General features: G+C 42.2%; 1 protein-coding gene across 1 annotated transcript in view; it reads right to left on the reverse strand.

The window, feature by feature from the left end:
* The window catches only part of xpo6 (exportin 6), a 70,008-nt gene that overhangs the window by 46,160 nt on the left and 11,257 nt on the right, over positions 1-12,591 (reverse strand). Inside the window, exon 5 of the mRNA XM_071412655.1 lies at positions 6,798-6,957. Within this exon, the coding sequence (XP_071268756.1) occupies positions 6,798-6,957 (160 nt within the window). The remainder of the gene's footprint in view (positions 1-6,797; positions 6,958-12,591) is intronic.

A 12,591-nucleotide genomic window follows, 5' to 3' on the forward strand; every position in this document is an offset into this window, starting at 1 on the left:
CACTGACATTCCTGTCTTGCAGGAAATCACGCACAGAACGAGCAGTATGGCTGGTGGCATGCTGGAGGGTCATGTCAGGATGAGCCTGCAGGAAGGGTACCACATGAGGGAGGAGGATGTCTTTCCTGTAACGCATAGCGTTGAGATTGCCTGCAATGATAACAAGCTCAGTCTGATGATGCCTTGACACACCGCCCCAGACCATGACGGATCCTCCACCTCCAAATCGATCCCGCTCCAGAGTACAGCCCTCGGTGTAACGCTCATTCCTTCGACGATAAATGCGAATCCAACCATCACCCCCGGTGAGGACTTTTTGCCAGTCCTGTTTGGTCCAGCGACGGTGGGTTTGTGCCCATAGGCACAACAGGCCTACAAGTCCTCAGTCCAGCCTCTCTCAGCCTATTGCGGACAGTCTGAGCACTGATGGAGGGATTGTGCGTTCCTGGTGTAACTCGGGTAGTTGTTGTTGCCATCCTGTACCTGTCCCGCAGGTGTGATGTTCAAATGTACCGATCCTGTGCAGGTGTTGTTACACATGGTCTGCCACTGCAAAGACGATCAGCTGTCTGTCCTGTCTCCCTGTAGCGCTGTCTTAGGCGTCTCACAGTACGGACATTGCAATGTATTGCCCTGGCCACATCTGCAGTCCTCATGCCTCCTTGTAACATGCCTAAGGCACGTTCACGAAGATGAGCAGGGACCCTGGGCATCTTACTTTTGGTGTTTTTCAGAGTCAGGACACTGCAGATGCCTTTCTACTAAGTTTTCATAACTGTGACCTTAATTGTCTACAGTCTGTAAGCGTCTTAACGACCATTCCAATTGTTTATGGTTCATTGAACAAGCATGGGAAAGTGTTTAAACCCTTTACGATGAAGATCTGTTAAGTTATTTGAATTTCTACTAATTATCTTTGAAAGACAGGCGCCTGAAAAAGGGACGTTAATTTTTTTAATGAGTTTATATTAGGAATGCACGATATATCGGTGAACATATCGGAATCGGCCGATATTAGCTAAAAATGCCTGACCGGGTGGTGTTGTGAAGCTAGCCACAATAAGGATTAGGCACAATAGTGGAATTTGCGGTTCACCTTCAGAATAAAAGTATCTCTTTGAAAGTGATGCAGAAGGTTACAATTGGTGGAATCATGCCATATTAAGACTAGATCATTTTAAACAAGGTTGGAATGTGAAGCAATGAAATGGGGTATCAGTCTACTCGGTGACACCCACAGAACACCACTGTGAAGAGTTTATGCAAATGTGACATCACCTCCCCAGTCAGCCTATTGCGTGTATTGACATTCATATTGCACTGTACAGCTTTACCTAAGGATTGGGGTAATCAATGAAATGGGGTAACAGTCTACTCAATACCCAATATATCTTTTCCCAACATCCTCCTCAGAGTTAGACTCCAAAACATCCACGCAGTATTGTTTTCCCTCAGGAATAGTGTTCAATACACATAGGTTGACAATAAATGTGGCTTAATAAACAGTTGTTTCACAGTCCCGCAATTAGAGCTACGATGCTAATGTTCTCTGGGTGTCACCGAGTAGACTGATACCCCATGTCATTGATCCACAATCCATAGGTAAGGCTGTACAGTGAAATAAGTATGCCTCAAATGCAATTCTAAAGTATAATACATCAGTGTGCTTTCAGATTGTCAAATTAACAAATTAGTCTTTTGTTGATTTTATATAACATTCCAACCTTGTTTAGCATTATGTATTCAATTATGGCATAATTCTACTATTTGTATTAATTTACATCACCGTCAATGACATACTTTTATTTTGAAGGCTAACCGCAAAGTGCACTATTGTGGCTACTTATTGTGGCTAGCTTTACATAGATGGGTCTGTCCACCATTAATCAAAATAGTACGGTCTTATAAATTAGGGCTATTTTAGATGACACCTAGCTATATAGTTAGCTGGCTAACGATAGCTACTGAAACAGATGGTCATTTTGCTATGTTTCTGGGGAAGAACATTGTTTGCTTCCATGAGCTAGCTAGCTTTTTTTATGACCAGCACTGTATCAGTGCCAGACAACTTTCCCAGCATCATAGCATACGTATCGATGAATCGTTGTGACATATGAAAGACTGTAGAGACGCCTGTGATGCAGTGCCTTAGACCGCTGCGTCTGTGTGTGTGTTAACCATCGGTATCAGCTAAAAATGTCATATCGGTGCATCACTAAAATATTACATATAAATGTTGTCAGTAGTTTATAGAATAAAACAAAAATGTTCATTTTTCCCAAACACATACCTATAAATAGTAAAACCAGAGAAACTGATCATTTTGCAGTGGCCTCTTAATTTTTCCAGAGCTGTATATATATTTTTTGAATACCATTGAGAACTAATAATCAAATAAAAGAGGTAGAATAGAAAATTACCAAAACTGGGAATTCAGGGCACATGCCCATTGATTTTGATATGTTTGAGCAGACACGGCATTAGTCATGGCAAAAAACATAGAATTCAGGGGCATCAGCCATACCCTAGCTCAAGACCAAAAATGTAGAAGGCTACAAAAAAAGTAGAATAAAATCATTCCAATCCCCGTTTAAAATGCAACAGCTGTTTAACATATTGGGTGGCTGGCTTTAGGACAATGCTGAGCATCTATTGGGGAGAAGCTGCCAGCCGGTGCCCCTTTCTCTCACAAGAGAGCAGAGACCATTCCAGAGTTTGCTTTGCCGGTCAGCCGTTTAGGCAGTGCACGGATTGCTGTAAATATTATTATTATTATTATTTTTTTAATTTTACCCCCTTTTCTCCCCAATTTTCGTGGTATCCAATCGCTAGTAATTACTATCTTGTCTCATCGCTACAACTCCCGTACGGGCTCGGGAGAGACGAAGGTCGAAAGCCATGCGTCCTCCGAAGCACAACCCAACCAAGCCGCACTGCTTCTTAACACAGTGCGCCTCCAACTCGGAAGCTAGCCGCACCAATGTGTCGGAGGAAACACCGTGCACCTGGCCCCCTCGGTTAGCGCGCACTGCGCCCGGCCCGCCACAGGAGTCGCTGGAGCGCGATGAGACAAGGATATCCCTACCGGCCAAACCCTCCCTAACCCGGACGATGCTAGGCCAATTGTGCGTCGCCCCACGGACCTCCCGGTCGCGGCCGGCTGCGACAGAGCCTGGGCGCGAACCCAGAGACTCTGGTGGCGCAGCTGGCGCTGCGATGCAGTGCCCTAGACCACTGCGCCACCCGGGAGGCCCCTTGATTGCTTTAAATATGATGTCGGGATTTGAAATTGAATTTTCCAAAATTAGTTATATAATTACTCGTGCCTATACAGTAATAAATAATTCTAAATACTTACCCAGAGAGCATGATTTGGCCACATTTAAAAAATTAGCTGTGGATTGTTTTAAGCTTGCAATTTGGGCACTGCACCCGGCAAATAGCCCACCAAATAGCTGATTGTTGATATGCAGCGGCAAGTGAAAAGCAGTTAAATAGGCCTATGCAGTATTTCTATATACAATCGTAGGGCGGACAATAATTTCCTCCTCCAGGTTAGATGGATGCATTGTAAAATTTGTGTCTCCACCTTTTCGCAGCCCTAGATGATTGCATTTAATAAAGTCACTTAGGTCCCCCGTTTTGCCCATTCGAATGTTCAATCAAACAGTAACAATGCCTCGATGCCGGTCTGCCTGTTTTATATAGCAAGCCATAGCCACGTGATTCACTCTGTCGGAGCGATCCATTTGGTTCGGGTTATAAAATGGCACATTTTTCCTGTGCTATGAAAGGAGAAGAAAGGTTTCTGATTAGGCCTACTCTGTCCCTACGCGCATTGTTCACAACTGTGTCTTGCTAACAGTGATTGAGTTATATTATTAGCCTAAATTATGGCTATGCAATATACTCAAATTAGGAATCGTAGCCTATATTACATTAGTCTGCAAATGCGATTATAGATGCATATAATCTTTATTATAAAGGTGCAATTTTATTGTGAAAAAAATAGCTACAGATGTCAGCATTTGACGTTTTACTGTTCCACAAGTAAATGAGTCAATTTATGATCCGTTTTAGTAGTGGTTGACGTTGTATATGCCTTTCCACAGACCTTTACATTTTATATTGTGCTGATAACTAATGTCTGGGGTCATTTGTTTGTTTTTGCTGTTCTCTAAATAGCATTAGAGGTTTTTTGTTTTGTTTTATTGTGTAGAAATGCAGTAGATGAGCTTCAACTTCCCCACAACCCACTTTGCCATACCATTTCATGTCAACAACCTACACAAAAGACATTTGTGAGAAAAAAATTATAAAATAAAACACTAATATATCTTGATTAGATAAGTATTCAACTTCCTGGGTCAATGTTAGAATCACCTTTAGCAGCATTTACAGCTGTGAGTCTTTCTGGGTAAGTCTAAGAGCTATCCACACCTGAATTGTGCAACATTTGCCCATTTATTATTTTCAATATTCTTCAAGGTCTGTCAAATTGGTTGTTAATCATTGCTAGACAACCATTTTCAGGTCTTGCCATAGATTTTCAAGCAGATATAATTCAAAACTGTAACTCGGCCACTCAGGAACATTCACTTTCTTCTTGGTAAACAACTCCAGTGTAGATTTGGCCTTGTGTTTTAGGTTATTATCCTGATGAAAGGTGAATTCATCTCCCAGTGTCTGGTGGAAAGCAGACAACCAGGTTTTCTACTAGGATTTAGTCAGTGCTTAGCTCCATTCCGTTTATTTTTTGTTCTGAAAAACTCTGCATAATATGATGCAGCCACCACTATGCATGACAATTATGTAGAGTCATACTCAGTAATGTATTGTATTAGATTTTCCACAAACATAAAATGTATTCAGGACAAAAAGTAAATTACTTTGCCACATTTTTTGCAGTGTTACTGTTGCGAACAGGATGCATGTTTTGGAATATTTTTTTTCTTGACAGGCTTCCTTCTTTCACTTCTTTCTGTCAATTAAGTTACTATTGTGAAGTAACTAAAGTTGTTGATTTATTTATTACAGCCTTTAAACTAACTGTTTTAAAGTCACCATTGCTCTTATGGTGAAATCCACAGGTGGTTTCCTTCTCTCCAGCAACTGAGTTATGTATCTTTGTAGTGACTGGGTGTATTTATACACCATCCAAAGTATAATAAATAATTTCACCATGCTCAAAGGGCTATTCAATGCCTGCTTTTTTCCCCCATCTACCAATAGGTGCCCTACTTTGCGAGGCATTGGAAAACCTCTCCGGTCTTTGTGGTTGAATCTGTTTAACTTATTATGTGACTTGTTAAACACATTTTTACTCCTAAACTTATTTAGGCTTGCCATAACAAAAGTTGTTGAATAATTAGACTGAAGACATTTAAGCTTTTCATTTTTAATGAATTTGTTAAAAAAAATTGAAAAACATAATCCCACTTTGACATGATGGGGTATTGTGTTTAGAAGAATAACCGTAATGGGGTATTGTGCCAGTGACCAAAAAATAAGATCTACATTTAATATATTTTAAATTCAGGCTGTAACAAAATGTGGGAAAAGTAAAGGTATGTGAATAGTTTCTGAAGGTACTGTAACTGGAAGCATGCTATTGATAGAACCAAAGGATTCTGTATTGGCACGCATCACATCAAGCAAGGAGCATTTGAAATGCACTGCACTGTGAAGAAAAAAAAGAAGAAGTTCAAATGTCATGGGAACTGACTGAGGTGTCAACACTTAGCCAGCAAGAACTCATCTTCCTCTTGGACAAATGTGTTAAGTCAGCACTTGGGCTGTGGCGGTCACGAAATTTAGTCTGCCGGTGATTGTCAAGCAAATAACTGTCGGTCTCACGGTAATTGACCGTTAATTAACAATCATTGAGCATCTCCTGGCTTCCACACATAGCCTACAAGCCCCTGATGCAGACTTTGGAACATCTACTTTTTAAAAAGTCTAATAAATCCATGTAAAATATCCTACACCTTCACAATAAATCCATTATTTATTTTAGACAGGTCTAAAGAAGCATGGTATGAAGAAAATGTAGTATTCTTCAGAAGAAATTAATAGCATACTCTGATTTGTCCTTATGTTAGGTGCTGATGTGGCTATGCCAAATGGCTGTGGGCTACATTTGTTTATTTAGCAGACAACATTTCCTTATAATTCCGTGGCATTATGTAAAATTATTTTATAGTATGAAGAATACAATTGAACAAAGCTGAATAAAATATAAATATTTTCTCCAAACGATTTGAGGGAGTGCGCACATGCTATTCTGTGTAGAGCGGTTAACAAAGAAATAGGTCCTCCTATATGCTTAATTTAGAGTTATTAATGTAACTTTAGTTCTACAAATGTTGGGCTATACGTTTAGATTAAGACATTGTAAGGCTGCATTACGAGACTGATGATTTTTTTTTAAAGTCGCTTGAAAAGGCATGAGCTCTGCTTTGTTTTTTGCGCAGGCAATACACACTCCAATAGTCTCTCATTCACAATTTGAGAAGCACTTGATAATTTCACAGCGGCATCCCCTCCGTGGCCATAATGCACCCCCCAAAAAAATCCATGTGCTGCGCAAGTTTTACAGAGCAAGCCAGACTGCTTTAGCCATGGTACATCCTACTCAATTTTGTCTGACTAACGTAAGTGCAGCTTAGTTGAATTTCTCAACTTTTGCCATCCAAGCAGTGCTAACGTGCATGAACACCGCGAACCGCTCCGCTTGGGTAACGGCCAGTGTTTCACCTCCCAACTTCCCATTGTAATGAATGGGGGAAGTTGCTCACCTGTCAGTAATCCCAGCACTGTGGGGACCTGCTCCAGCAACAGTTTGCGCAGCTCGTCTTTCCGTGCCACGCTCAAATCCTCCCGTGGGCACGCCAGCTCCTCGGATGTGGTCTTGAGCAAAACCAGTCCCAGAGAGGCCATGGTAGGAGACTGGATCAGCTGCAGTAACACACACAGAACACACACACATCAATTTGTGCTAACATCACAGCAAAAGTGCATTCCGTAGCCTTTTCTTTTGGGCTCCCGAGTGGCACAGCGGCCTAAGGCACTGCATCTCAGTGCTAGAGGCGTCACTACAGACCCTGGTTCGATTCCAGGCTGTACAACAACTGGTCGTGATTTGGAGTCCCATAGGCCGGAGCACAATTAGCCCAGCGTCGTTAGGGTTTGGCCGGGGTAGGCCGTCATTGTAAATAAGAATTTGTTAACTGACTTGCCTAGTTAAAAAAAGGTTAAACATTTTTTTTTACTAAAGTAGAATTATACACACGATCACAGCAAAAACAAAACGTGCACACACACCAACATTATTTGAATCAAACCAATCAGTGCACCTGTCCAGAGACAAAGAAATGGTGGCCTCACTATTGAACAAAAAATATAAGCAACTAAATGTACATTAAATGTACATCAATCTGATTATGACTGTCACATGGAAAATCTTTTATTTTTTAAACGGCATACCTCAATACTGTACCTTGTGTATGTTCATTTATTGTGTTACTGTTAGTATGTCTAAATTGTACTTATGTTTGCATGCATTTGCTAAAACGCCCAATAAATATACTTATTGAAGAGCAATATACTCTACACAAGTCGGTTAGGACATCTACTTTAGGCATGAAGAGTAATTTTTCCAACAATTGTTTAGAGACAGATTTCGCTTATAATTCACTGTATCACAATTCCAGTGGGTCAGAAGTTTACATACACTTAGTTGACTGCGCCTTTAAACAGCTTGGAAAATCCCAGGAAACGATGTCATGGCTTTAGAAGCTTCTGATAGGCTAATTGAAATAATTTGAGTCAATTGGAGGTGTACCTGTGGATGTATTTCAAGGGGGGGGGGCAATGCAAATAGTCTGGGTAGCCATTTGATTAGATGTTCAGGAGTCTTATGGCTTGTGGGTAGAAGCTGTTTAGATGACTATTGGACCTAGACTTGGTGCTCCGGTACCGCTTGCCGTGCGGTAGCAGAGAGAACGGTCTATGACTAGGGTAGCTGGAGTCCTTGACAATTTGTAGGGCCTTCCTCTGACACCGCCTGGTATAGAGGTCCTGGATGGCAGGAAGCTTGGCCCTGGTGATGTACTGGGCCGTACACACTAACCTCTGTAGTGCCTTGCGGTTGGAGGCTGAGCAGTTGCCATACCAGGCAATGATGCCACCAGTCAGGATGCTCTCGATGGTGCTGCTGTAGAAGCGTTTGAGGATCTGAGGACCCATGCCAAATCTTTTCAGTCTCCTGAGGGGAATAGGTTTTGTCGTGCCCTCTTCACGACTTTCTTGGTGTGCTTGGACCATGTCAGTTTGTTGGTGATGTGGACACCAAAGAACTTGAACGTCTCAACCTACTCCACTGCTGCCCCGTCAATGGGGGCGTGCTCGGTCCTCCTTTTCCTGTAGTCCACAATCATCTCCTTTGTCTTGATCACATTGAGGGAGAGGTTGTTGTCCTGGCACCACACGGCCAGGTCTCTGACCTCCCTATAGGTGGTCTCGTTGTTGTCGGTGATCAGGCCTACCACTGTTGTGTCATCTGCAAACATAATGAGGGTGTTGGAGTAGTGCCTGGCCGTGCAGTCATGAGTGAACAGGGAGTACAGGAGGGGACTGAGCACGCACCCCTGAGGGGCCCCCGTGTTGAGGATCAGCGTGGCGGATGTGTAGTTAACTACCCTTACCACCTGAAGGCGGCCAGGAAGTCCAAGATCCAGTTGCAGAGGGAGGTGTTTAGTCCCAGGGTCCTTAGCTTAGTGATGAGCTTTGGAGGGCACTATGGTGTTGAACGCTGAGCAGTAGTCAATGAATAGCATTCTCACAAAGATGTTCCTTTTGTCCAGGTGGGAAAGGGCGGTGTGGAGTGCAATAGAGATTGTATCATCTGTGGATCTGTTAGGGCGGTATGCAAATTGGAATGGGTCTAGGGTTTCTGGGATAATGGTGTTGATGTGATCCATGACCAGCCTTTCAAAGCACTTCATGGCTACAGATGTGAGTGCTACGGGTTATGCAGGTTACTTTAGTGTTCTTGGGCACAGGGACTATGGTGGTCTGCATAAAACATGTTGGTATTACAGAATCGGACAGGGAGAGATTGAAAATGTCAGTGAAGACACTTGCCAGTTGGTCAGCGCATGCTCGCAATACACGTCCTGGTAATCCGTCTGGCCCAGTGGCCTTGTGAATGTTGACCTGTTTTAAGGTCTTACATTGGCTGCGGAGAGCGTAATCATAGTGTCGTCCGGAACAGCTGGTGCGCTCATGCATGTTTCTGTGTTATTTGCCTCGAAGCGAGCATAGAAGTAGTTTAGCTTGTTTGGTAGGCTCGTGTCACTGGGCAGCTCTCGGCTGTGCTTCCCTTTGTAGTCTAATGGTTTGCAAGCCCTGCCACATCCGACGAGCGTCGGAGCCGGTGTAGTACAATTCAATCTTAGTCCTGTATTGGCACCATGCCTGTTTGATGGTTCGTAGGAGGGCATAGCGGGATTTCTTATAAGATTCCGGGTTAGAGTCCCGCTCCTTGAAATCGGCAGCTCTAGCATTTAGCTCAGTGCGGATGTTGCCTGTAATTCATGGCTTCTGGTTGGGGTATGTACGTACGGTCACTGTGGGGACGTCAACAATGCACTTATTGATATAGCCAATGACTGATGTGGAGTACTCCTCAATGCCATAGGAAGAATCCCGGAACATATTCCAGTCTGTGCTAGCAAAAAAGTCCTGTAGCTTAGCATCTGCTTCATTTGAGTCCCTTGTAAGAATAGAAGACATTTCTCCTAAATTAATCCTGATAATGCCATGATCAAGAAAAATCAAGAATCATGATGAGTGATAAGATCACAGAGGTTACAACAAAACATTTTGTTTCGAAGATCTGATCACATCTTAGGTCAAATTTATGCAGAAATACAGAAAACGCTCAAGGGTTCACAAACTTTCTCAGCACTGTACTGCAACTGTACATAGTGTTTGTGTCAGACTGGATGATGACATGGGGATGATAACCTATAATAAAGGCTTCCAATGGCCAATGCAAATGTTTAAGGCCCGGAGCAATCAAAATTCAGTTTTCCCCTGTGTTTTAGATATTGTACAACAGTTGATGAAACTAACACTGTAAAAGTGTGAAAAATATATAGAATGATTATTTCCTGACAGTTGCTGGTTGAAAATACAATCTTCACAGGACCTTCTAAATCAGCAGACTTTGCATGGGTGGAGTTTCGGCTTGCCTGGTGACGTCACCTGAATTAGTTAATAGACCAATAACAAAAAGCGTTCTGAACTAGGGCTGTGGTGGTCATGAAATTCCGTCAGCCGGTGATTGTCAAGCAAATAACTGTCGGTCTCACGTTAATTGACCGTTCATGAACAAACATTTTGCATCTCCTGGCTTCCACACGTAGCCTACAAGCCCCTGATGCAGACTTTTGGAACATCTACATTTTAGTCTAATAAATCCAATAAATCCAAAACAAATAGCCTACACCTTCACAATAAATCCATTATTTTAGAGAGGTCTAAAGAAGCATGATATGAAGAAAATTTTGTATTTTTCAGAAGAAATGAATAGCATACTCTGAATAGCATACGTTTAGATTTTTTTAAAGTTGCTTGAAAGGCATAAGCTCTGTTAGATTTTTTGGCGCATGCTGTACACACCATCAGTCTCTCATTCACAATTTGACAAGCACTTGACAAGGTCTTGAATTTCACTGTGGCATCCCCTTTGTGTGGCCGTAATGCACCTTAAAAAAAAGAAAAACAATCGATGCCTTGGCTATTGTGCCCTTGGCCCGGATTACTGCGTTGTTCCTTCCTGCGTGCTCCAAAGCACCTCTCACTCACATGGCTCTCCATCACGTGAACGGGTTTTTCCTCACAGGCTACAAGCAGTGGTGGAAAAAGTACCCAATTGTGATACTTGAGTAAAAGTATAGATACCTTAATAGAAAGTTATTCAAGTAAAAAGTTAGTCACCTGGTAAAATACTACGAGAGTAAAAGTCTAAAAGTATCGAGTGGCGCAGTGGTCTAAGGAACTGCATCGCAGTGCTAGCTGTGCCACTAGAGATTCTGGGTTCGAGTCCAGGCTCTGTCGCAGGCGGCCGCAACCTGGAGACCCATGTGGCAGCGCACAATTGGCCCAGCGTCATCCGGGTTAGGGGAGGGTTTGGCCCGCAGGGATGTCCTAGTCCCATCGCGTACTAGTGACTTCTGTGGCGGGCCGGGCGCAGTGCACGCTGACACGGTTGCCAGGCGTTTCCTCCGACACATTGGTGCGGCTGGCTTCTGGGTTAAGTGGGCATTGTGTCAAGAAGCAGCGCGGTTGGGTTTCGGAGGACACACAGCTCCCGACCTCCGCTCTCCCGAGTCCGTACGGGAGTTGCAGCGATGAGAGAAGACTAACTAGCAATTGGATAACACGAAATTGGGGAGAAAACAAGGTTAAAAAAATTTGGGGGAAAAGTACAAGTATTTGGTTCTAAATATACTTAAGTATCAAAAGTAAATGTAATTTCTAAAATATACTTACGTATCAAATTCCATATTAAGCGATGCGGAAGGCACTATTTTCTTGTTTAAAAAATGTACAGATATCCAGGGGCACACTCCAACAATAAAGCATTTGTGTTTAGTGAGTCCACTAGATCAGAGGCACTAGGGATGACCACATATTCTCTTGATAAGTGCGTGAATTTGACCATTTTCCTGTCCTGCTAAGCATAAAAATGTAACAAGTACTTTGTGTCAGGGAAACTGTATGGAGTAAAAAGTACATTATATTCTTTAGGAATGTAGTGAAGTAAAAGTAGTCCAAAATTATTTTTGGTAAAGTATAGATACCCCCAGAAAAGTATTTTTACTTAAGTAATTTGTGCAGCAATGCGCACATGGCAGTAGGCTATAAGCGCAAATTTTCCATTCGCGGGAAAACCCCATTATCAAAAGTGACTGCAAATGTGACTATGCATGTAATGCTTTTATTATAAAGGAACATTTTTTATTATAACATGTGCATTTTTATGGTGAAACTTATCTTCCCCAAACTTGAAACTCACACACTGCTTATGTATGTCAGTTTGGCTCTACACAACTTGTAAAGCAGATTCATGTGCTTAATTTGTCCACTTTAGTTGTGATACAAACATTATCAAAACATATAGGCCTATGGGGCTAGGCTAAATGAGGTGTGCGACTGATTCAAAAAAGTCAACAAAAAAAAGCATTGTTTCTTACCTTATGCTGGGCATCATTCACAAGTGCTAATATTGTCACCCATCAGATTATTCTTGATTTAATCTGGTCTTTAAATATAATAAATATGTGAGAAATCTGTTTTGATTTAGAATGGACCATTATCATGCACCTGTCTCGAAACAGGGGCAGCAGGAAAAAATACATGTTGTCTATGCACTTAAATAGCGAATGGAGGACGCTTTTCCCGTGGTTCATTTTCATGCCAGCCAGGTAGGCTATACTCCTGTAGTAAAGATAAGCAGTGTTTAATATTAGGAAAGTTGATGAATAAATAAATATAGTAGACCTAGCCTAAATCAGACCTAGC

The sequence above is a fragment of the Salvelinus alpinus genome, chromosome 1, assembly GCF_045679555.1.
Source record: "Salvelinus alpinus chromosome 1, SLU_Salpinus.1, whole genome shotgun sequence".
In the NCBI taxonomy this organism is placed as follows: Eukaryota; Metazoa; Chordata; class Actinopteri; order Salmoniformes; family Salmonidae; genus Salvelinus; species Salvelinus alpinus.